At 36.2% G+C, this 25,946-nt stretch overlaps 1 protein-coding gene across 1 annotated transcript; it reads right to left on the bottom strand.

Moving 5' to 3' along the window:
* Positions 1 to 18,325: 18,325 nt before the first annotated feature.
* On the bottom strand, positions 18,326 to 25,433 carry LOC131662288 (uncharacterized). Its single transcript, XM_058932028.1, has 9 exons — positions 24,274 to 25,433; positions 24,085 to 24,183; positions 23,565 to 24,006; positions 22,492 to 23,405; positions 21,164 to 22,384; positions 20,858 to 21,076; positions 19,916 to 20,764; positions 19,242 to 19,822; positions 18,326 to 18,590 (listed from the first exon to the last, which is right to left on the bottom strand). The coding sequence occupies exons 1-8, from the start codon at positions 24,941 to 24,943 to the stop codon at positions 19,245 to 19,247; spliced, it is 4,992 nt and encodes a 1,663-aa protein (XP_058788011.1). The 5' UTR covers positions 24,944 to 25,433; the 3' UTR covers positions 18,326 to 18,590; positions 19,242 to 19,244.
* Positions 25,434 to 25,946: the final 513 nt, after the last annotated feature.

Below are 25,946 nucleotides of genomic sequence, written 5' to 3'. Positions count from 1 at the left end.
CATATTGTACATGGGTCCAACTAATTCTAACAAGATAACTCATCTTCTTCACTTCCAAATAATTCAATATACCAAACCATCGATTCCTACTTATATTGACATAGTGCTCCATAATTCTTGTCCGAATCAACACAACCGAGTAACTCATCTTTTTCCAACCAAAATCGCACTTTAATAAACCAACTTAAAATTTCACTTCCTTTAATAATCACAACTCAACTTTCAAATATTCTACGCGCTCTTCTTCTGATTTTATAACAGCTCAAAACATTTGCAACAAACACCAGTTCCAACCCATCCAAACAAATATGGAAGATACGTTTCATACTCCATACATACACCTTAAGGCATACTAGCCATTCGCTTCATCACAAACAACGACTCAAGTTATCCCGAACTCGACTGTGAGTCTCCATACTACTCATCAATCCAATCGCAACCTCATGATATCATTCTTAAATTCAACTAATATGCTTATATACGAATCTGCATCGACAAATCAAACAATACTCAAGCGCTCGACTTGACTTCAACCAATTCAACGTACATACCATACTAGTTGGCATGACACATTTATTCATCAATTATGATTCCGTCTACTATCAACAATAGATTAAGGGTGATCAATTCCTCAATTTGTCAATAGACAACCGACAACCATAACAGTGGCATAAATCATCATTACCAAACGACAATAGTGTACTTCAACTTGTGCCCAAAGTCCATAAGCATAATGCTCCGCCAACTCTCTAAGGCTTACCAACGTCTTCTTAGTCTCCTCAATTCCAACTTTGTCAATGATACAAAATGTTCAAAATCCATTACACGTTCTCCTATTCACTCTCGTAGCACAACCCAATTATTAAATACCTTTCCAACATCGGAATTGCCACTACCTCAAGTACAATTCAAATCGGTTCGCTTCAATTACAACTTTCATCCAAGTTAAAATTTTAACAACACTAATCAAACATTCGTCTTTCTCTCAACGCTACCATCACATAACATAGTCACTTTAATCATCCCCATTCGACATAAATTGCATCTCTATGTATCCTCCGATACCGTTACATTCTTACAAATACCAACATTTTATTCCTTATCAATATTTCGCACTTGGCTTCATCTTTCTCAATTTTCAGCAATAGTCGCTCAACTTCGAACACATTTTTCTCTTCCAATACAGACCTCCCAAACACAAAATCATATTCCAAAATGAAGAGAATTTCGTGTAGATTTCAAAACTTTAAGAATTGCTCAAATCCGATTTACGAGTAAAAAGTTATCATCCTTGCAATGGGACTGGTCCAGAATTCCCGTATGCAGAATTTTCCAAAAATCAGCATCAGACCCAAATATTAAAATGCACTTTTCTCCCTCTTTACAAACTTCCTGAAGACAAATCTTATATGAAAACTCTAGGGAATTTCGTAAGCTTTCCAAAAAGTCAAGAATCTCTTTAATCGGAATCACGAGTAAAAAGTTATACCTCTTTTTCTAGTAGCTGCTCCAAAATTACAAAAATCAAAATTTGAGATTGATGAACATAAGTTCCATCTCTCTTTCTCTTGCTTCCAAAATCCACCAACCATTCTTGCTTTTCATCCAACTACGAAAATCACCCAACTTTAATCCAACTATACATCAAGACATACCATCTACCGCATTAATCCATCAACTTGTCATTCCCTTTGGAAAGATCCTCATTCACAATTATCTTTAATTTACCGTCCATAATCTACACACATCTCCAACTCGACCGATCATAATCATGAGTCCATACTCTCGCCGGTTCGCAACATCACTTCGACAACATTTTCACTCTTGCAATCAACATCACCTTGAACCAACTTCTACATACCAACAACATGTCCGGGAGCAAGCTTCTCCCCCACTTATTCCAAACCAACTCCTGTAGACAACGACTAGGAACTAACAAACAAGTACCGACAGTGTTTCACACACATGTCGAGTACTAAGGGACAAACAACATTAGACAACATTGGCCGGACAGACCGACCTGCTCTGATACCACTTCTGTAACACCCTTCTAAAACCCATGAATATTCATGTAATATTAAGAATTTAAATCAGAGTAATTCATTAAAAGGGTGCAACATTTCTTCATAAAACTTCTTAATAAAAACATCCTGCTCCGTAACACGGGTTCTCAAAATTTATACTTCAACATCTCAGAGAAATAATTTATTCAAAAATATCTTTATTAAAATACTTTGATTTAAAATGTATCATCAACTTCATAATTCATAAATCTTGTTTAAATCATTTTTAAAACAAGTTAAAACACTTCAAATACATCATCATCAACATATAATTTAATTCAAACGATCCCCAACGATCCGATGTTACATCTATCAGAGCAAGACCCTATTCACTGCGGAATAATAACTAGACTTCACAAAGAACTATCTCAAACTTCCACTGCTATTCTTGAGTACCTGCCCATTTCTCATGGTAGGGAAAATATCAGCAGAAAAGGTGAGAAATCACAATCATTATAAAAAGTGTAAGGAATAAATATAGTAGGACAGCAGTATACTCATATAACCCATTTATCCATACACATATCAACATTTACAACATGATCACTAGAATCAACCTAATCAACATAACCAACTTCAACTATAAAATCATCATAAACACCTTCATCAACTTCAACAAATATACACAACATATTCAACTTCTTCAACATCAACATAATCATACAAGCAACTTCATCAACATAAACCACATAAACAACTTATTCGACTTAATTAACATAAAACAACTTAATCAACTTAATCAACATGAACAACTTAATCAACGTGAACGACTTAATCACTTCAACAAACCCAGTAAACATAAACATCATAAATAATGCGACACAACATGCGACTCAACTATGCATATGCATATGGTACCATTGGAGTAAAACTCCCAACTTAAACATATGCCATGTTATCGAGGCATTTTCAACTTAATCAGGTGCCATCAAGGCCTACTTAATCGGATGCCATCAAGGCCAACTTAAACAATGCAATGTATGCGACATTATGAATGACATACAATCAATGATATCAACAACAAAAAATGAAACTCAGAACAACATAATCAACATTTCAACTTTGGCTATTTAAGCCTCCAACCAAAACTTGCCCATAATTAGGACAAAACAACATATTCAACGTACGAGAAAATCCACACATTCCCAAAACTTAAGTAAAATTACGCACGGAAAGTCGTATCGATTTACCAAAAATTATGCTACTGGTTTTGAAAATAGTTTTACAAGATAGAAAATAACTTTAGCTTTCCAACAATCCAAATGGCGTGTCAAACGGACACCCGAGTCAAAAGTTACGAGTTTTCTAAGTTTTCGGAAAGCGCAAACACCGGCATCAACACAACAAAACCTCATTACACACTAATTAAATTTATTTCCAGAACATGCAACTATTTTTATAAGAAAATACTCATTATTAACTACCTAGCGCTTCAAACGGGGACTCAAACGGACTTACAGATCAAAAGATATGAATTTTTGAAGTTTTCCCCAAAACCAGAATTTTGCCCAGGAACAGCTACGAGTTTTATGCATCTTTCCATTAAAATCCAACCAATTCAATTATTTTTCATGAAACAAACACATATTCTTTCATACCTAACATATAGTAGTGAATTGGAACCCTAAAACATGAATTTTAACACATTGATTTTGATCCCAAATCTCAAACCTCAACATACCAAATCCCTATAACTCAATCCAAAACTCCCTAAATCATACCAAATCAAATTTCTCCATTGAACCAATTCCATACACAGATTATACAACAATCCAAACAAGATTATAACATCAATTATGATCAATTTTCACAAATTAACTCAAAACAACAAACAACCAAAACCTAACCACAAAACCCACAACTATCTAAACCTTATACCAATTATAATAATCAAGATAACTCCCCTTACCTTAGATTGATGAGCTTTTTCCTCTTCCTCAATGGGTTCCTCCATTCTTCTTGCTCTAGCCTCTTATCCCTTTTACTCTCACTTTCACGTATGATTAAAACTCCATTCTCATTCTCTAATTTTTTTCTTTATAAAGTCCCTCATTATGATTACCTCTTTTACCCTCACTTACTCTTTTATAATTGGCTATTTTGCCCTTATTATCTCTAACACCAATAATACTCCATTATACTAATTAAAAATAATTATAAATAACTATCTTAATTATCTAAAATCATTTAAATAATCCTCATAATTATTTCACTTCACTCTACCCCACAACACCTCACCTCAAGATATCATATTCATCAAAACATCACATAATTTCACCAATAATTCACGATTAACATAATAACTAAACCCACTAAAAAATAGTCTTATATAATTATAATATTATTAATAATATTATTTCTACAACTTAATTAATTAATATTCTTCGAAAATTAATATTATTTCTAATATTAATTTCTCCCGACTAAATAATATAATGTTTCAATTATATTATTTCTAATATAATTCTACGACTAAGTCAACTTAAATACCGACTTAACAACTTAAATCACCGTAACACAATATCAACCAATAAATCACCAATAAATAATTAAATATTTAATTCAATAAATAGTCTAATATAATAATATTATTTTTAATATTATTCTTTCGATTAAACCGACTAGTTACTCGACTATCAACTTAACAGTTCCAATCAACATATTAATCCAATTACGTCTCTTAGAATAATACCGATAACTCTCAACTTCGACTAATTCCAACAACAAATCCTTAATTAATTTAATTAAATAATTAATTAAATTCGGGGCGTTACACCATACGTGCTAGTAATAGTGCAACCACACTTTGCGCTATCGCCACCAAAGGTTTCACCTCGTTTTGCCTCGTGAAGTATATAATTCAATTCGGCCCGAGACATATTGCCGATCAATTGAGAGTAAATGATGTTGTCCTTAAATCGATGCTCCAAAACCGTAATGCTCCGACCGAACGAGGTTTATATTTCGTTGTGTTGGTTCGAAATCATGTGATTTATGGTGTCCCATGCTTTACACAACTCACCCTTGCTATTACACAACCAATTCTTTAAAGTAGCATGTGCCGACTCAACTCTATTGGTGGTCGTATTCCCAAGGTGTCCGACCTTATCCGTCCATGCATAAACAAATCTCTCCTTCACATTGTCAAAAATGGTGCTTTCAATGTATTTCAATAAGTCGAGATATTTTTCACATATTTTTCGAAATTGAAATACGACATCGGCGTACAATTCTTTTGTCAACAACCACTCTGGGCTTCACTGATTTTCCACCTTCGGTCCCTACTTGTTTCGATCCCATGACGGGTTTAACCTTACTTCTCACATTACACGCTATGTGGTATCAACAAGGTAATGGTTCAGAAGAAGGAAATACCATTGCAACCGCATTCATCAAAGCGTTATCGCGGTCCGTAACAATCGCCTTATGCATTCCAACTTGTTTCTTCAAAAGTGAACGACACACCTCCAATGCCCACCTAAAATTATCTTCTTTTTCACACTCCAAAAAAGCAAAACCAACGACAAATGTCTTCTCGGTAGATGTAACACCGACCATCTCAAATAATGGGAGTTGATACTTGTTGGTCTTGTAGGTAGAATCGAGAAGGAGCGCTGTCGAGAAAGTGTTGAACAACTTTATCGAATCCGGATGAGTTTAAAAAATATCTTGGACCGTAACCTCGTCATCGCAAGTTCTGTACCGCGACACGTATTTGTTATCATCCAACATTTTCAACAATTGTTGCATCTCTCTCCTATCTCCCCTACTCGCCTTATTATTGTGGTACCGTTAATTATACACTTGCCTTATATTTGACATATTGTCGGATTCCTTCCTTTTCAATGTGGCAAGTATATTTTTTCGGTTGGACAAAATTCAAGGACATGTCTTTAATAGATGCCTTCTCAATCGGATTGAGCCGACATGCCCTAGGATGGCCTTGTAATTTTGAGCACAAATCATGGTTATGCAAACCACTAATAACAGATAATCTCCATTTCTTGCTAGCCAATATGTAACAACAGATTTTAAATGGACACTCGCATTTTCTAGTTCCCGTGACGTCTCTTTTAAAATTCTTTAGAGGAAGATGATATTTCCCGTTTCTTTCGCACAATATTATTACAAACGTGTTTCTTCTTCGCGTACCATTATCGGATCTTCCTATCACCACACCAAAACCAAGGTTAGTTGCATTCCTACGAATCCATGTTAGCATGCTTTCAAGATCATCAAAGTCTTGCTGGCTACTAAAGTCACCTCCGACATCTACCACATTTGCGACTACCCCATCGATACTCGTACAAACATCGACTAAAGTAGCTAATTCTCTTGAAATATTATCGGGTTGCACCATACCTATTTTGCCCAAATCACACAGAATTACAAAATGGTAAAAAAAACTGCAGGGATTATTCCGTAGATGCACCTACAGAAGTGTTATTCCTCAACACGTTCCGTAGATGGATCTATGGAAGCTACATAACCTTTTTACAGAAAAAATCATTGATAATGTGAACAATGTAGTGGTTGAAAGTGATTATTTACCTAAAATTCAGACTCTTCTCGATCCGTTTGATTTGTTGCACCAAAAAGTTCGAGTCTTGGAGTGAAATAGGGTATTGATGATGTAGGGTTTTTAGGGTGTGGGATATGAAGAAATGAAACAATCGGGCCAGTGATCATGCTGGTTCAAACTATATTAGACACTTCCGTAGATGCATCTACGGGACAATGTGGCGCTAAGCTATGCCGTAGATGCACATACGGAAACGTCCCTCAACTAATTTTATGTGTATTTTTTCCCATATACACTAGTTTATTACGCTTCCGTAGATGTATTTACATAAAGAATAAATTTTTTTTAAAATATGGGTGCTTCCGGATGTGCATCTACGAAAACTGGGGACAAAAATAAAATTTCGTGTGGTGTTTAAGAGATTCATGAGATTGGTTGAGAATCTTTGGAATTATAAAGAAGAATTGTAAATTTTGAAACATAAATCAATTTTCTATCAATTCAAATTGATCCCTAAAATTTGTAAATTTCACTACCGCCCGCGCCTCTTTACTATCTTCGTTTTGCAAGGCACCACCCAATCCTGTCTTCCCCTCTCTGGTTCGTCATCGATCATCTTCTCTCACTGTCTCGCCATTTTCTCTTCATTGCGCTGCGTGTGTGTCAATTTCATTTGCTTTTTCTCTCACATTTTATTTCCTCTGCATTTGGACTTTTCCTTTGATTTTCAACATTCAACATTATTCCATTGATGCAATTCTAACATACTTCCTCACAGTGCCTTGTGTTGGGGTTAATTGTGCTGATGGTTCTCCAACATTAGGTTAAAATTGAGCAGTTAGAATTTGATATACTGTATTGCAATCTATGATATGAGAATTAGTTTCTAAACTGAACACTGAATTGGTATCTATAATTCATGATTCCTCCTTGTATTTGTTTATCCTATTATTGCAGTTCTTACTCTCTTACTCTGTTGGTTTTCTAACTAAGTAGCACCCACACCTCTGAAAAAAGGCGTGTCCGTGTTAGTGTCGGTGTCTGAAATCAATACCAACACTTGTGATTACGTTTTATTTATTTATTTATTTATTCAAATTATTACTGGTGTCGATGTGTGAGTGTGTTGTTGTCATGTTTCTGGTGTCCGTGCTTCATAGTTTTCTAATGCTTAGTAAGTACTTACTGTAATTTGCTTTTTCTGGTTTAAGATTTGTGTGATGAAAGTTCTCATTCTTGTATTTAAATTGAGTAATCCTGTTACTGAATTTTGCTTTCTATAATGATGTGATAACACACACTCATGCTTATCATGGATTTTGACCCTTGACCTTGAGCTTTTGTCTCTATGTGGATAATGAACTACTTGAATCATTTCATATCAGTTTTCGAGTTACCAATAAGATCAAACTAGGGTATGCATTACTTTGCTAGTGATTGTGCCTTCACACAAATCACATAATTTTGTTTTTTTTTTTTGCGCTCTTTTTCAATATCAGCTATTACTTTTGAGGAGACATTATGTAGTTTTTAGAAATAAACCTGATTCTTCCCATGATAAAGGTTCCATGTGTGTTTCATGCGAGTCTTACAAGAACGATACATATATGTTCTTTCTTCACGAACCCTTTTTTATCTCTTATTACTAATATTCTCTTCAAGTTGTACTAAGAAATGCATTATGCTTCTAAAACTGGATTTCCACGGCATTCATAATATGTAGTTAGAATGTTGTCACTAAAAAAGTAGTATAGATTGTGTGATGATAAATTCATGTTGGGTTATGCAATAACTTGTGTGACAGTAGGTTTCTTTGCAGGAAGCTTCTAATAAGAATGGTATCATGATCAAGAAGGCCAACAATCACTTCACTTTTCAGGTAATAATCCATTGTCTCCTCTCAATTTCATTTTAGTAGATTCCCCATTCTAGCTTTCTTGTGGTTTCATTGTCTAAGTAAATAAAGCTATCTTACCATTCATTCTAGGCATCTCATGTAAATAGAGCTTAATTGAACAATCCATGAGTTGAAAAAGCATTGTGCATAACACAGTGTCGATCGTCCCCAACTCATATATGAGGAAAAATAAATAAGGAAATACCAACTCATTGAAGTTGTTTCTAAGAAAAATGACAATCAACCATATCCAATAACACAAGGAAATTGGTATTATATTACCAAAAAGATGTGTGTGTAATAGCATACAAGGACATATTTGAGCTAATGTTTGACGGTCATTGCTTTTCTGTGTTAGAACAAGATTTGTTCTTATCAATTATCTTAGTTTTGATGATAACAATAATATGAATTTTGCTTAAGATAATATGGTACTCTAATCCAATGCAATTTCCCTTTCAGGAAATATATATAAAGAGTACGCATAATTCAGCGCTCAGAAGATGTGTCTCAAATGGTTCAGCATGCAACATCAGAACATGGTCTGGCAAGACATCAGAAGATGGTCGAAGCAGAATCAGAACATGGGTCTATGGAAGCATCAGAAGAACATGAGATCAGAAGCACTGAAGATCAGAAGATGGTATCACGCTCAGAAGCACTTCAAGGTCAGAAGATCAGAAGATGCTATGCACCAAGCTGTTTGACTCTGATGATATTCAAACGTCGTATTCACAAACATCAGATCAGAAGGAAGTACACGTGGCAGACTACGCTGACTGACAAAAGGAACGTTAAAGCTACTAAAGGCTACGTCAGTAGACACAGCGTGAACAAGGCTCGAGGTAGTTGACAAAAGCGTATAACATTAAATGCAAAGCTGTACGGAACACGCAAAGCATTAAATGCATTCAACGGTCATCTTCTCAACGCCTATAAATATGAAGTTCTGATGAGAAGCAAGGTTAACGATTTTCGCACCAATACAATTCAAATTCACTTGCTGAAACTCTGTTCAAATCCAAAACTCAGAATCTTCATCTTCATCAAAGCTCACTACATTGCTGTTGTAATATCTTAGTGAGATTAAGCTTAAATTGTAAGAGAAATATCACAGTTGTGATTATCGCTTTTAAGAAGCATTTGTAAACTCTTGAATAGATTACATTAAGTTGTAAGGAACTAGAGTGATCAGTTGATCAGTATACTCTAGGAAGTCTTAGCAGTTAGCTGAGCAGGAAGTCTTGGCAGTTGGCTGAGCAGGAAGTCTTGGCAGTTGGCTGAGCAGAAAGTCTTAGGAGTGAACTAAGCCTAGAGTGATCGTGTTGATCAGTAGACTCTAGAAAAGTCTTAGGAGTGAACTAAGCAGTTGTTCCTGGAGTGATCAGGTTGTGATCAGAAGACTCTGGAAGACTTAGTTGCGGCTAAGTGGAAAACCATTGTAATCCGTGCGATTAGTGGATTAAATCCTCAGTTGAGGTAAATCATCTCTGCGGGGGTGGACTGGAGTAGCTTCGTTAACAGCGAACCAGGATAAAAATAATTGTGCATTTTATTTTTATCGCTCAAGATTTTAAGTCACACTTATTCAATCCCCCCCTTTCTAAGTGTTTTTCTATCCTTCAATTGGCATCAGAGCGCCGGTTCTAAGGTGCAAGCACTTAACCGTGTTTAGAAAAGATTCAGGAAGAGAAAAACGCTTCATTTAAAAGATGGTTGATGAAAGTGAAAGGACTATACCTACACCTGCATCTACATCTGGCTCTGCTGAGCAATACAACGGTAACAATGGTTATACTAGACCGCCGGTATTTGATGGTGAAAACTTTGAATACTGGAAAGATAAACTGGAGAGTTACTTTCTGGGTCTAGATGGTGATCTATGGGATCTTCTGATGGATGGTTACAAACATCCAGTAAATGCCAGAGGCGTGAAGCTGTCAAGGCAAGAAATGAATGATGACCAAAAGAAGCTTTTCAGGAATCATCATAAATGTAGAACTGTTTTGCTGAATGCTATCTCTCATGCTGAGTATGAGAAGATATCTAACAGGGAAACGGCCTATGACATATATGAGTCCTTGAAAATGACTCATGAAGGAAATGCTCAAGTCAAGGAGACAAAAGCTCTTGCCTTAATCCAGAAGTATGAAGCCTTCAAGATGGAGGATGATGAAGACATTGAAAAGATGTTTTCGAGATTTCAAACTCTGACTGCTGGATTGAGAGTTCTTGACAAAGGATACACCAAGGCTGATCATGTAAAGAAGATCATCAGAAGCTTACCCAGAAGATGGGGTCCGATGGTGACTGCATTCAAGATTGCGAAGAATCTGAATGAAGTTTCTCTGGAAGAGCTTATCAGTGCCTTGAGAAGCCATGAGATTGAGCTGGACGCAAATGAGCCTCAAAAGAAAGGTAAGTCTATTGCATTAAAATCTAATATCAAGAAATGCACTAACGCTTTTCAGGTTAGAGAAGAAGATCCTGAAGAATCAGAATCTGAAGAAGAAGATGAACTGTCCATGATTTCCAGAAGGCTAAACCAACTCTGGAAGACCAAGCAAAGGAAGTTCAGAGGCTTCAGAAGTTCAAGGAAATTTGAACGTGGAGAATCTTCTGATGAAAGAAGATTTGACAAGAAGAAGGTCATGTGCTATGAATGCAATGAGCCTGGACACTACAAGAATGAATGTCCAAATCTTCAGAAGGAAAGTCCCAAGAAAAAGTTTCATAAGAAGAAAGGTCTTATGGCAACCTGGGATGAGTCAGAAGATGATTCAGAAGATGAGCAGGCCAACTGTGCGCTGATGGCGACAGAAGATGACGGATCAGAATCTACATCAGAATCAGATTCTGAAGAGGTATTTTCTGAACTTACTAGAGATGAGTTAGTTTCCGGTCTAACTGAACTTCTGGAACTCAAGTCTCAGATCAGTCTCAAATACAAAAAGCTGAAAAAGCAATTTGAATTTGAAACAAAGAAGCTTGAGTTGGAGAATTCTGAATTAAAGGAAAAACTTTTAAAATTATCCAATAATGTTGGATCTCCTTCTGATTCAGAAAAATCCACTCCCAGTCTGAACCATATTCTGAAAGAATATGATTTAAGTTTCAGGAAGTTCCTATCTAGAAGTATTGGCAGAAGTCAGCTAGCTTCTATGATATATGCTGTGTCTGGAAACAAAAGAGTTGGCATTGGTTATGAGGGTGAAACCCCATACAAACTTGAACCTGTTGATGAAATGAAAATTACATACAAGCCATTGTATGATCAGTTCAAGTATGGCCACTCACATGATATTAGGCACACCTCACATGCACAAAGTTTTCACATTACACACACTAAGAAGCATGTGACACAACCTAGGAAATATCATGAAACTCACATTAAGAATTATCATGCTGTTCCTCCTATTGCTTACAATGTTAAACCCAAGTTCAATCAGAACTTGAGAAAATCTAACAAGAAAGGACCCAAGAAGATGTGGGTACCTAAGGATAAGATTATTCCTATTGCAGATATCCTTGGCTGCAAGAAGGACAAAGCACAACATGTCATGGTACCTGGACTCTGGATGCTCGCGACACATGACAGGAAGAAGGTCTATGTTCCAAGACCTGGTGCTTAAGTCTGGAGGAGAAGTCAAGTTCGGAGGAGATCAGAAGGGCAAGATAATTGGCTCTGGAACTATAAAATCTGGTAACTCTCCTTCCATCTCTAATGTACTTCTTGTAGAAGGATTAACACATAACCTTTTATCTATCAGTCAATTAAGTGACAATGGTTATGATATAATCTTTAATCAAGAGTCTTGCAAGGCTGTAAATCAGAAGGATGGCTTAATCCTATTTACAGGCAAGAGGAAGAACAACATTTATAAGACAGATCTGCAAGATCTTATGAGTCAGAAGGTGACTTGTCTTATGTCTGTTTCTGAAGAGCAGTGGGTCTGGCACAGGAGATTAGGTCATGCTAGTTTGAGAAAGATCTCTCAAATTAACAAACTGAATCTTGTCAGAGGACTCCCTAATCTGAAATTCCAATCAGATGCTCTTTGTGAAGCATGTCAGAAGGGCAAGTTCTCCAAACCTGCATTCAAGTCTAAGAATGTTGTTTCTACCTCAAGGCCATTAGAACTCTTGCACATTGATCTGTTTGGACCAGTCAAAACAGCATATGTCAGAGGAAAGAAATATGGATTAGTCATCGTAGATGATTATAGCCGCTGGACATGGGTAAAATTCTTAAAACACAAGGATGAGACTCATTCAGTGTTCTTTGATTTCTGCATTCAGATTCAATCTGAAAAAGAGTGTAAAATCATAAAGGTCAGAAGTGATCATGGTGGTGAATTTGAGAACAAATCCTTTGAAGAATTCTTCAAAGAAAATGGTATTGCCCATGATTTCTCTTGTCCTAGAACTCCACAGCAAAATGGGGTTGTAGAACGAAAGAATAGGACTCTTCAAGAAATGGCCAGAACCATGATCAATGAAACCAATATGGCTAAGCATTTCTGGGCAGAAGCAATAAACACTGCATGTTATATTCAGAATAGAATCTCTATCAGACCTATTCTAAACAAGACTCCCTATGAATTGTGGAAGAATAGAAAGCCCAACATTTCATATTTCCATCCTTTTGGATGTGTATGCTTTATTCTGAACACTAAAGATCATCTTGGTAAGTTTGATTCCAAAGCTCAAAAGTGTTTCCTTCTTGGATATTCTGAACGCTCAAAAGGCTACAGGGTATACAATACTGAAACATTGGTTGTAGAAGAATCAATCAATATCAGGTTTGATGATAAGCTTGGTTCTGAAAAACCAAAGCAAGTTGATAATTTTGCAGGTTGTGATATTGACATATCAGAAGTTGTTGAGCCAAGAAGCAACGTATCAGAAGCAGAGCTCCTCAGAAGCAAAGAATCTGAAGATCAAGTAACAGCTTCTCTGGAGGATCTAAGTATTTCTGAAGAACCATCTGTCAGAAGATCATCCAGACTCATCTCTGGTCATTCAGAAGATGTCATTCTTGGAAAGAAGGATGATCCAATCAGAACAAGAGCATTCCTTAGGAACAATGCAGACTGTCAATTAGGTCTTGTATCTTTGATCGAGCCAACTTCTGTTGATCATGCTCTAGAAGATCCAGACTGGATAATTGCTATGCAAGAAGAACTAAATCAGTTTACAAGGAATGATGTTTGGGATCTTGTTCCTAGACCAGATGGATTCAATATAATCAGTACAAAATGGGTCTTCAGAAACAAGCTCAGAATGAGAAGATGAGAAATTCTTACGTATGAGTATCCTTTGATATGAAATTTTTTTTGTTAAGAAGTTCTGATAGAAATCAATTAGAAATTGTGATTCAGTTATTACTAACGTTTCAGTGTCTAAGTTGATTCAGAATCTCTCTTCAAAGCAAAACAGCTGTAACTGACTATCCAGATGGTAAACACGTGTTCACTATTCCTGGACAAGCGTGCGTGCAGTTGAGGGGACGTCTTCCTAGGTAACTGTGCAAATCACGTCTTTTGTCATTATTATCTCTCCTCATGTCACGTAACATTAAATGCTTTTCATCATTTACTCTCTTTTCAGTTTTCTTTTTATACTCTTCAAACGTTTCTTTTCCCTCTCATTTTTCTCTCTCTCTGCATTCGGTTTCTTTTTCATCTCTCTCTTTTCATATCATAAACCCTAGCTATTTCCATTATCTGAAAGTTCATCATGAATCCATCGTCAGGCTCTGGAAATCAAGACAATGATAAGAAACAAAAGAGAAAGGCATCTGCTGAACCTGAAACCAAACCTAAAAGAGTTAGGATCTCCTATGACCCTCTCAAAATATATCAACCCCTTGACGATTCTCGTCAATCACCTCCCTCTTCAAAGACCTCCACCACCTCTTCCTCCTCATTCATCCTCTCGGAACCACCTTATTCACCATCTGATATCTCCTCTCCTTTAACCCTTCCCTCAGATATTTCTTCATCCCTCTCATACCCTTTTCCCACCAGAACACCTAATCCCTATAGTGTTGTTCTTCCCGACTCAAGGATCACTGTCAACCCTCCAACCCCTACCACTCAAACATATCTGGAGCTCTTACATGCTGATGTAAGTGGCTGGTTGGAGATTCTTGGTGCTGCTCACCTTAATCATCTGGATGAGTATGCTACAAACAACCTCTGGAATACCTTTCGTCAGGATTTTCTGGAGAAGGCTACAGACACTCAGAGAAGGATTATGTCTGAAGCTCCTGGTGTTCGTGGTCTCCGGTTGGAAGTTGGTGAGAGCAGCCATCACTGTCTCATCAGGAACAGAAGAGTTCTTGAAGAGAAGATACCTGCAGATGAGTTGGAAGAAGAAAATCTCTGCAGAGATATCGTGGTGTGGAAACCCCGGTCTTCTGTGCTCTGGTTTCCTGTGCTGACTGGAGATTTTCAGTGGCTGTTCAACTGGTTCAGAATGAACCCTTCTGAAAATGCACCTCACATGGTCTTTCCAGTAGTGGTTTATCGTGCTGAAGTTGCTGGTCCTACTCCTCCAACAAACCTTGCAGCTATTCTTCAAGCATTGGAAGATGGAACTTCTGAGCTGCCTGAACCAGAATATACTAAGGCTCTTTCTGAGTCAGACTCAGATGAGGAAATGGGAGATGCACAAGCTGAAGATCTTCCAGAAGATCACTCTGCTGAGATTGCTGTCCCTCTGGGCAGAAATACTGGTGCTTCTTCTTCGGGTGAAACCTCAGCTCTGATGGAGACCTTGGAAACTCTTCATCAGAATCAAGATATGCTGGCTTCTCGTTTGGATGCGCAAGAAGCAGCCAATGCTGAGTTTCGTTCCTTCATGACAAGGCAAGCTGCAAGCACTGACGGGATTCATGCTGTTCTGGCGCGGATTTTGCGTAGGCTAGGATCTTAGTCTTTTAGTCTTTGTAGTCTCCTTTCCTTGTTGCATCTGTTTTCCTGCATTCCTGTCTTGTAAAACTTTGATTTATCAATGAAAAAGTTTCCTTGTGTTTTACATTCCAGTAAATGTTTTCTTTTGTCGTGTTATACATCTGAATCTTTTTAAATATACTTTTTGATGTTATGACAAAAAGGGGGAGAAAGATAAATGATAAATGATTTGATTAAATCTATCAGTTGCTGGGTAAAGGCTCCCACACATTCACTAACATGAACTGCAAGTTCTATATGGTTTAAGTGTTTTGCAGGTACAAAGAAGTGAAGTGAATCTTCAAAGCAAACACTAGAAGCAAAACCATTGAAACTGAAGCAAGCTGAGTGCTGTCAAGCTTCAGAGATCAGAAGCAAGAAAGAAGAATGAATCAGAAGCACTGATAATAGAATTTGAACATTCCTGTTCTGACAAAATTCTATTTGCCCTAATACACATAATGTTATGGCTTTGATACATTATTTGCTCTGATACATGTTTTTAGCCTAAAATGCTCTGATACATTTGGCTCTAATACATATCATGTATTTGAATATACATTTTATGTTCTAACTCGTTCATGCTGACTTTTGTCGTTTAGTTTTTGTTCTGTAACATTTCAGGATGTAGAGATGCTCAAATGATGCTCTGGTACATTCAACAATGTTCTGATACAAATCTAGCATGAAGTGATGTTAGTAGACATTCAAAGTTCTGAAGCTATCCGAGGGAAGCAGAAGTCAGAAGCTGTGAATGTTCTGAAGATCAAAGAAATTCAAGTTCTGAAGCTGTCCTGAATGGAAGCAGAAGTCAGAAGCTGTGAATGTTCTGAAGATCAAAGAAATTCAAGTTCTGAAGCTGTCCAATGGAAGCAGAAGTCAGAAGCTATGGATTCTCTGAAGGCAGAAGCTCATATGATCGTCTCTACCGAAATAATCAGGGAAGTCTTTTATTAAAGTTCTTCGAGTATTTATTTCAGGGGGAGATTATTTATCTCAGGGGGAGATTGTTAATCTCAGGGGGAGACATATTCATATGCTTATGCTATAGCTGTGTAATTTGTCTTTTGCCGTCTACTCTTTCTGATCGCAAATTCATATCATTTATATATGTTTTTGTCATCATCAAAAAGGGGGAGATTGTTAGAACAAGATTTGTTCTTATCAATTATCTTAGTTTTGATGATAACAATAATATGAATTTTGCTTAAGATAATATGGTACTCTAATCCAATGCAATTTCCCTTTCAGGAAATATATATAAAGAGTACGCATAATTCAGCGCTCAGAAGATGTGTCTCAAATGGTTCAGCATGCAACATCAGAACATGGTCTGGCAAGACATCAGAAGATGGTCGAAGCAGAATCAGAACATGGGTCTATGGAAGCATCAGAAGAACATGAGATCAGAAGCACTGAAGATCAGAAGATGGTATCACGCTCAGAAGCACTTCAAGGTCAGAAGATCAGAAGATGCTATGCACCAAGCTGTTTGACTCTGATGATATTCAAACGTCGTATTCACAAACATCAGATCAGAAGGAAGTACACGTGGCAGACTACGCTGACTGACAAAAGGAACGTTAAAGCTACTAAAGGCTACGTCAGTAGACACAGCGTGAACAAGGCTCGAGGTAGTTGACAAAAGCGTATAACATTAAATGCAAAGCTGTACGGAACACGCAAAGCATTAAATGCATTCAACGGTCATCTTCTCAACGCCTATAAATATGAAGTTCTGATGAGAAGCAAGGTTAACGATTTTCGCACCAATACAATTCAAATTCACTTGCTGAAACTCTGTTCAAATCCAAAACTCAGAATCTTCATCTTCATCAAAGCTCACTACATTGCTGTTGTAATATCTTAGTGAGATTAAGCTTAAATTGTAAGAGAAATATCACAGTTGTGATTATCGCTTTTAAGAAGCATTTGTAAACTCTTGAATAGATTACATTAAGTTGTAAGGAACTAGAGTGATCAGTTGATCAGTATACTCTAGGAAGTCTTAGCAGTTAGCTGAGCAGGAAGTCTTGGCAGTTGGCTGAGCAGGAAGTCTTGGCAGTTGGCTGAGCAGAAAGTCTTAGGAGTGAACTAAGCCTAGAGTGATCGTGTTGATCAGTAGACTCTAGAAAAGTCTTAGGAGTGAACTAAGCAGTTGTTCCTGGAGTGATCAGGTTGTGATCAGAAGACTCTGGAAGACTTAGTTGCGGCTAAGTGGAAAACCATTGTAATCCGTGCGATTAGTGGATTAAATCCTCAGTTGAGGTAAATCATCTCTGCGGGGGTGGACTGGAGTAGCTTCGTTAACAGCGAACCAGGATAAAAATAATTGTGCATTTTATTTTTATCGCTCAAGATTTTAAGTCACACTTATTCAATCCCCCCCTTTCTAAGTGTTTTTCTATCCTTCATTCTGAACTATAATGTTTTTGTTTCGGCAGAGTAGAAATGTACAAAACAAGGATCAACATTCTCCAAATGAAGATTGTGTGTTTGGAAAAAAACAGTTTCAACTCTCCACGAGTGGATTCACAAGTCTATGGAAATAGGTACTCCTTACTTTAATGTTATTAATTCAAAAGAGTTTATTTCGATTTTTATACAACGCGTGAAAAGATTGAAAGCCTCTTCATTGGACGAGGATAAGGACTCACTAGAACATCACTGATTTTGTGGTTGCTTAGCTTAGTTTCTTACTTACTTTAACATCTACTTTTGTCATGTGTTCACTTAGTATAGATAGTTGTTACTTTAAAATTTCCTCTTTTTAATAGTATGAGACTTTTCATATATTATTTTTATATGCATTTTTCACCAATGGATTGATGTTTTTATTGTGAATGTCTGTCACTTGAAACTCAATGTGAAAAAGAATATCAGAAAGTATTTTTCCAAAGAAAGCCACGTTATAAAATATATAGTCATCATTTACATAAACATAGGTTACATCAACACTTCAAGCCGACACTAAAATATATATTCAGTTTAGAATTTAAAGAGATGCAGGTTATATCAGCACTACATAAATTAGGATTGGCCAACACTACAGAACAAAATGCATGCATTAATCCTCCTTGCGATAGTACTATCCCCCAATTTGTCCTCTTGTTCATCTCGCGCTGGCTCTTGTGGTACACCGGTTTAAGAATCTGCTAGCAATATAATAGAGGATATCAATAGTAGGTGATAACATGAAAGAAAGAATTAAACTGAAGATGAAAAGTTAGAAAATGCAACTACGAAGTGGACCAGAACTAACATTTATGGCTTTCATGCCACTGAGGATGCTTTACCAGAAAGATCATTGTTATAAATTGTTACAATCCAATAAAAGTGAAACTTTATAAGTGAACAAACATCATTGTTGACATGGTGGATAATTGCAAAAAAAGCTCTTTTCTGTCCTTTTGGGCACCCTACGGACTGCTTCCACAGGGAAGATATTTGAGTAGAATGAAAATATTAGCAGGAAAATAGTTCTGTTACAGCTCTAAATGGGAAGGAGAGAGGTAAATAAATGTCTTTAATTGGCGAGTCAAATAGTGTCATTGATATCATGCGAACAGAATACTGATTCAAGCATGTTAGTCAGGATTATCCAAAATATGGATCGCTATTGGCGATAGGGGCTTGAGTTTGTAGTGTTTGTTAGCATTAAGTTAAGGCAGTGTTGTAGGTTATATATATTTTTGACTATAACTCAGACAGGACTACACTAAAAATGTATTGTATATAGTTATGATTATGACTGCATATGATGATACTATATATAAATTGAATATGAAGGTTGAGAAACTTACTAATTAAAGATTTTGAAAGACCTCTTTAAAAACAACGTTGGTGGTAATGTTGAGCGGCTGCCTTTCATCATCATGTATTAAGATCTTGAGACCCTGCTTGCTCCTAACTCTGGAAATCGCCGCATATAGTTGGCCATGGCTAAACACCGATCTAGGCAAGTACAACCCGACGTAGTCGAGTGATTGACCTTGTGATTTATTAATAGTCATAGCATATGAGATGATTATAGGGAATTGTCTTCTAATAAGCTTGAATGGCCATGGTGATTGAGACGGAGAGAGAGACATTTGTGGAATGTAGATCATGCTTCCAATATTCTTTCCAGAAATGATCTTTGCTTCGAGCACGTGATTTTCCATCCTTGAGACAATTAATCTAGTTCCATTACACAACCCTTCCTTTTGGTCTAAATTTCTTAAAAGCATTATCGGAGTACCAATTTTGAGTTTGATTTTATGGTTAGGAAGACCTGATGTTGTTAGTGAGCTCAAAAACTCTGGGGTAAGTTTTTCAAATGCTTCACTCATATTAGCTTCTGACCGATCTATAGAATTTGAACTTAAATACTCCATTTCCTCACCTATAGTGTAACATGATATTATTTGAATGAACATAATAAATCTTGAAGAAAATAAGGTTTGACATTAAATAAACATAAGGAATCAAGTAGTACCTGGAGTCAGTTGTAGGACATATTCATTTATTTCATCGACAACATCAATTTTTGATGCTAAAATGGCCCTAGAATGCAAAAAATCTTCTTTCTTATGATTTTCCATTAAATTTGGATATGTGCTTTTCACAATTGCTTCAATAGGATTGTCAAAATTGGTAATCAATAAATCACTTGGAATATCTATCTCAGCATAACCATCATTTGGCTCAGAAATCTTCCCATCGCCTATTTTTAACATCCATTGTAAGAATTCATTGAGTTCTGCAGTATCGGAACTTTGTGACCCAGCTTGCAAACGCATATTTTTTGTTAGAGTTAACACTTGACAATGATCCCAAATATATGATGCATTAATTGTTGCATGGACGATGTCAGAACGACTTCCACTTGGAACGACGGGTAGAATTTGCCTAAAGTCTCCGCCAAAAACTACTACTTTTCCTCCAAATATTGAAGTGCTTAAACTCATTATGTCTTTAAGAGTTTTGTCCAATGCCTCAAAACAAAATTTATGAGCCATTGGAGCTTCATCCCATATTATGAGCTTTGTTAGTTTTAGCAACTCTGCAATTTCACTTCCTTTTTCTATGTTGCAAGTCGAGTCATCAAGTGTAGGAATAGGAATTTTAAACTTTGAATGTGCAGTACTTCCTCCTGGTAATAGGAGTGATGCTATTCCACTTGATGCCACAGTCAATACAATTTGACGTTGAGAACGTATGGCTGATGCCAAAGTTTTCCACATGAAAGTTTTTCCAGTTCCACCATAACCGTACAAGAAAAATACCCCTCCCTTTTGGTTGTTTACTGCTTGCATAATTGTTTCAAATATTCCTCTTTGTTCATCTATAACAAAATCCAATTCAATTTTTAAAACTTGACACAAAGATTTGATAATTAGAATAGTGAATGGGTTGTTGGTAAACAAAAATAAATAACCTGTTAGAGAACCGAACAGTTGTTGGAATTGTTGTTGTTGAACATCTTGATCATAGTCACGTTCTTCATATATTAGTCTATTTTCTATTTGACTCGTGACATAATTTTTTGGATATGGCATTGACGGAAATTCTTTCAGACTTCTTTGACTTGTTTGCAGATGTTCCTCAATCTCAATTAGAGATAAATTCTGTATTTCTTCATAAGTAAGTTGCAAGTCTAAAAATAAGACAAACTCATATTCAATAAGTATTTTATGAAGTGAATAAAGTGTTTAATCTATGAAATAAAGTTACTGAACCATACCTTGATTGGCAGCCAATTTCCTTTGATCATCAAGTATCCCATCAGACAACAATTTCGAAGTTTTATTCCACACACAGTCTGGTCTATTAATGGTATTTGACAAGAGCATAGTAATAAATAATTTCCTTAAGTACTTTCCAGAACCCCATCCATTTGCCTCTTTTATGGTCTCTATATTTTTTATCTCATCTTCAAGAAAACCCATCGCAAAACATGCTTCTCCAAATGTCTCATATTGGATATGATTAACAGTTTTAATATCTTCATAGCTTCCAGGTCCTTTAACAACAGTAAGCATCATTCTCAAATAAAAAAGCTCGCCAGTACTCGGAGGAACCCACATTAACCTCCCAATAGTACAACCTCTCGTTCGCGGTTTCCATGACCTTTTCCTCTTGTCATATACAAATTTAGAAACAAACTGAACATAAGTCAAATTTTTGGCTTGAGGATAAATCGTGTTTGCTTGCATCCAAGATGTAAACATCGATTCAATGATACTTGGCTTCAACAAGACATCATCAATATGCTCATAATCGTTAAAGTAGACCAATTGCTCTCCTGGAATATGAAAAAACAACCTTTCAACTGCTGGTTTTCGACCATGTATTGGAAATGAAAAAATTCTCCAACATGCTTCGGCGGGTGTCACATACCTACAATCAATATACTGTTTGATCTCATCAATGTTACCACGTTGGGTTGAACCTATGCCTTGTGACGGATCAATAACAGCTGTTGCTCTGTCATAACCTTTACTTATGTGCTTGAATAAGTACTGTATTGATGTGTTTTGGTTACACCATTCTATGTTTATATGTGCTTGGTACTTCATTAGCAACATAGGATTGTATGGTACAACATTTTTGTTAGTGAATGAAACTTCATTCTTGACAATTGTGTTACCATCGTCTCTTCGTCTATAGACTGGATAACCATATTTGTCAACAATTGTTGAGTTCTGAAACTTCTTAGGATAATATTTTGAGCATTTTCCATCTTTCATGCAAGGTAATGATTTGTGAGATAAACCACATGGACCATGAATCATGTAATTTTTAACCAAATTATATAACTCTTTCTCATGTTCCTGATTCGGTATCTCTGCTGAAATGATTTTGTCAATATCATCCGGGGTAGGGTATTTATTAGAAGGATGTAAAAATATTACTATGTGCGCATGTGGTAATCCCCTCTTTTGAAATTCAATGGTGTATATATCTGAAAGTAAACAAAATTTTAATAAGTTTGTTAGTTGATATAAACAATCAATGCTTGTAGATAAAGTAATATATGCATGTTTTGTGCATTAACAATAATAACCTTACGTGCAAGAACTTTCCCAAACACATTTTTCTTGGTCAAATCTGAAATGAGCTCGTCCAATTTCATTTTAAATATCCTTGATATTATATCAGGACGATCATGTGCTTTCAAATTTATTGATCCTAGCACTCTTTGTATTTCTGGCCAGTTGGGATTGCAGGTAAATGTAATAAAAAGATCTGGAAAACCAGCATAGCTACAAATTGCCATTCCATCAAAATATAACTGATTCATGTATCTACGGCTTCCCACATGTGTTACAGGTAATATTACTCTTTTTCCTTTGTTTGACCCTTGAGTTTGGATTCGGTGATCAGATTCACTAAGACTACGATATTTAGAAACTCGTAGCTTGGACTGATTTTTCCTGAGCCAAATAAGTCTTTCAGACTCCATCATAATGAATCCATCAACTAAAAATTGTTGGTATAGTCTTCTTGAACATAATAAAGTTTGTGCTTCCTCTGTTCTGGATTGAATTCTAAAAGCCAACCATTCTCTTATAGTCACCAAATTCCTTTTTCTGCTCTTAGAATTTCCTCTATCTCTATGAGCTACGCCACGTCGGTAGCCATCCTCGCCATATGGAAATATTAAGGGATATTGGTAGGCCAAATAGCTTGCATGAAATTCATCTATTCTTTGAAGTTTACCACATTGAGTCTCCATTATTATATCTCTTTTTGAAGCAGTACCAACATCACCAACAATAAGAGCAGCTACCTCAGACACATCGGGTTGATTGTATATTCTACCATCAGTAATCCTCTCAGAAATCAGCCTTAGCTTCAAATTGTTAACATTACCTTGATTCAATCTTTCTCTTACCATCCGAAAAGACTTTGTATGTGTATTATGTTGATAAAGCATTTCAGACAATTTGCAAACAGTATCTGGGTCAATGTTGTTATTGTTCCTATAAATCAAATCAAATCAGAGAAAGAGGTTGGCTCTAAAGAATGGTTTAAATATAATATAACTACCAACTTTCCTAATTCTAGTAATTTAGTCAACAGGGTCTTGTATAAAGGGCCAACGGTAGTATAAATTGTATGATAAACAAGCTGGTACATACCTTACCCCTTGAAGTCTATTTTGTGTTTCATTTTCTGTATCATAAATGTAAAGCTGTGCAAATTTCGGTGATTGTCCTGGCACAGGCAATAAACTTCCTATTCTATGGCATGATTGACCTTGTATTCTGATTGTTGGTGGCCCTCTACTACTTTGAAATTTGTTATCCAGCTTTGCTCCTTGTGAAGTGAATGCGAACATCATGTTATAAACTCTGATGTGCTGTTGAAAGTTCTTGCTCACCGATGAATCACGATCAAATAGAAGATGTTGAAGAAATGGAGGTGGTGATTTCAAGAGAGGAAGTTGAACCTTTCCGTTTCCACAACATAGTTGGTACTTAGGACTTGCAGCATGTTTATGTTTATTCATTCTCTCTTGGTACCACATTTTTGCTCCACAATACTCGCATTCAATTAGGGGATCACCAACATCATAATAACCTATAAAGATTAACACCAAAATAATATCAATTATACCATTGTATTGTTGTGCACTTTATATAAATGGTTTTAAACTACCTTCAGTAAGAATGCCATAACCCTTAGATTTGTAACTTGCATGCGTTTCTTCTTCGTCAAGACTTGAGTTGCTATCATCATCACTTGAACCTGAAGAGTCTATTATTTTGTTTTACACTGGATCAGTACAAAAGTAAAAAACATAACCTACTTTATTAATAATTTATACGATATGATTGTTATTAGTACCTTCTGAGGAATCATAGACACTTTTCTCCTGCACATATCTATCTGCACTTGATGTAATACAACCTGTGGCAGTTGGCAACTTCAGGTTTGATGAAGACGAAGCAACATTTGTATTGATATTTACAAACTTGCTCATTAGATTGACACGCAAGGAATCTATACCAGCCACAGTTTTTTCCCTCTGATATGGTTCTAGGCTAGTATTTCGCTGAGTATGCATTTGAAAATTAGTGTTTTGCACATATCTATCTGCACTTGATGTATTCCATCTTGTGACAGTTGGCAACTTCGGGTTTGACGAAGACGAAGCTACATTTGTATTGATATTTACAAACTTGCTCGTTAGATTGACACGCAAGGAGTCAATACCAGCCACAGTTTTTTCCCTCGGATATGGTTCTAGGATAGTATTACGCTGAGTATACATTTGAAAATTAGTGTTGCATCTGTTGATGCTCCTATTATAATTCTGATTGAGCTGATTCTGCTGATTCAACATTTGAGAAGCTATTTCAGACTGTGAAGTACTTTGAAATAATAACCTTGGCTGGGCCTCTTTTTGATGCACTGTCTTGTGTTTCTTTGCTCTCCTTTCTTGCAGGAATATCTTTCTTCTCAATCGCGCTTTTGCTGCATTAGTTTTTTTGTTCATGTTTTGATACGGATCCATTGCTAGGAGAAATCGTGTGCAAAACTAATAAGCAGTTGGATGATGAACTGATTTATGAAAGGTAAGTGTTATAGACTTGTGATTTTTTGTAATATCTATCTCCTCAACATATCTGTGTTCATACAGTAGATTCTGAATAAGTTGTTTGGGAAACACACATTTGTTGCAATTAGTGATATGCTCTCTGATACAGAAACAAACTTGTCTTTTTAAAAGCTAAATAAAGTTCAACTTTTAAAGGCACGAATTTTGAAGCCATGATAAATAAGATTCTCAGGCATAATGAAAAGTATGAACTTTATTGATGCACACTGTTGCTCCGTGATACCCCTATACATAGGGACTTTCACAGAAAGATTCTCACACATGTTGGAATGCTTTCAATCAATGATTCTCTTGTAGTTATGCTCAATGCAGAGATTCTCCAAAAACTCTCGTTACTTACACCTGTCTACAATATGAGAACTAAAATTGCTTGCATGCAGTCACCTTATCCTAAGTTGTTGGATCAAAATTGGTCCTCCCTCTGTCCCAAATTATTATAAGACGCTTTGAAGACAAAATTTGTCCTAAATTATAAGTCACTTTACAATTCTAATGCAACATTAATACAACTTTTCCTAATATACCCTCTATCATTATTACTCTTTCTTTCTCATACTCTTTTAATTTCGCTTTTCAATGTAATTATTGACGGATACTTTTGTAAAGTTATACATCATTTCACTTTCTCATAAAATAATAATTGCATTTCTTAATTTGTGCGAAATGCTCAAAATGTCTTATAATTTGGGACGGAGGTAGTATGTCTTAGAATTTAGATTGTAATTAACTCGTCTCTATAAATATGGTTCGTATGGTGATGATTGATTTTACGCCTAAGCTCATCTATAAAACCGACTTGTAAGGTGATGATTGCTCCACTTATAAACACAACACATGCCATATTTCTAAGCAATGAAGGCAAGCCAAATGCCACAATTTAGACGACTAGGAGTGGAAT

Source organism: Vicia villosa, linkage group LG3 (genome assembly GCF_029867415.1).
Source record: "Vicia villosa cultivar HV-30 ecotype Madison, WI linkage group LG3, Vvil1.0, whole genome shotgun sequence".
Lineage (NCBI taxonomy): Eukaryota > Viridiplantae > Streptophyta > Magnoliopsida > Fabales > Fabaceae > Vicia > Vicia villosa.
The sequence above is the reverse complement of the archived record's forward strand: the minus strand, read 5'-3'. Positions and strand labels throughout refer to the sequence as shown.

Coding starts and splice junctions, on each gene's coding strand:
- LOC131662288 (XM_058932028.1), bottom strand. CDS start 24,943: ATGGATCCGTATCAAAACATGAACAAAAAAACTAATGCAGCAAAAGCG. Junction 24,007..24,084: donor TTATGGCATTCTTACTGAAG/GTAGTTTAAAAC, acceptor TAATCTTTATAG/GTTATTATGATGTTGGTGAT. Junction 23,406..23,564: donor AATAGACTTCAAGGGGTAAG/GTATGTACCAGC, acceptor TTTGATTTATAG/GAACAATAACAACATTGACC.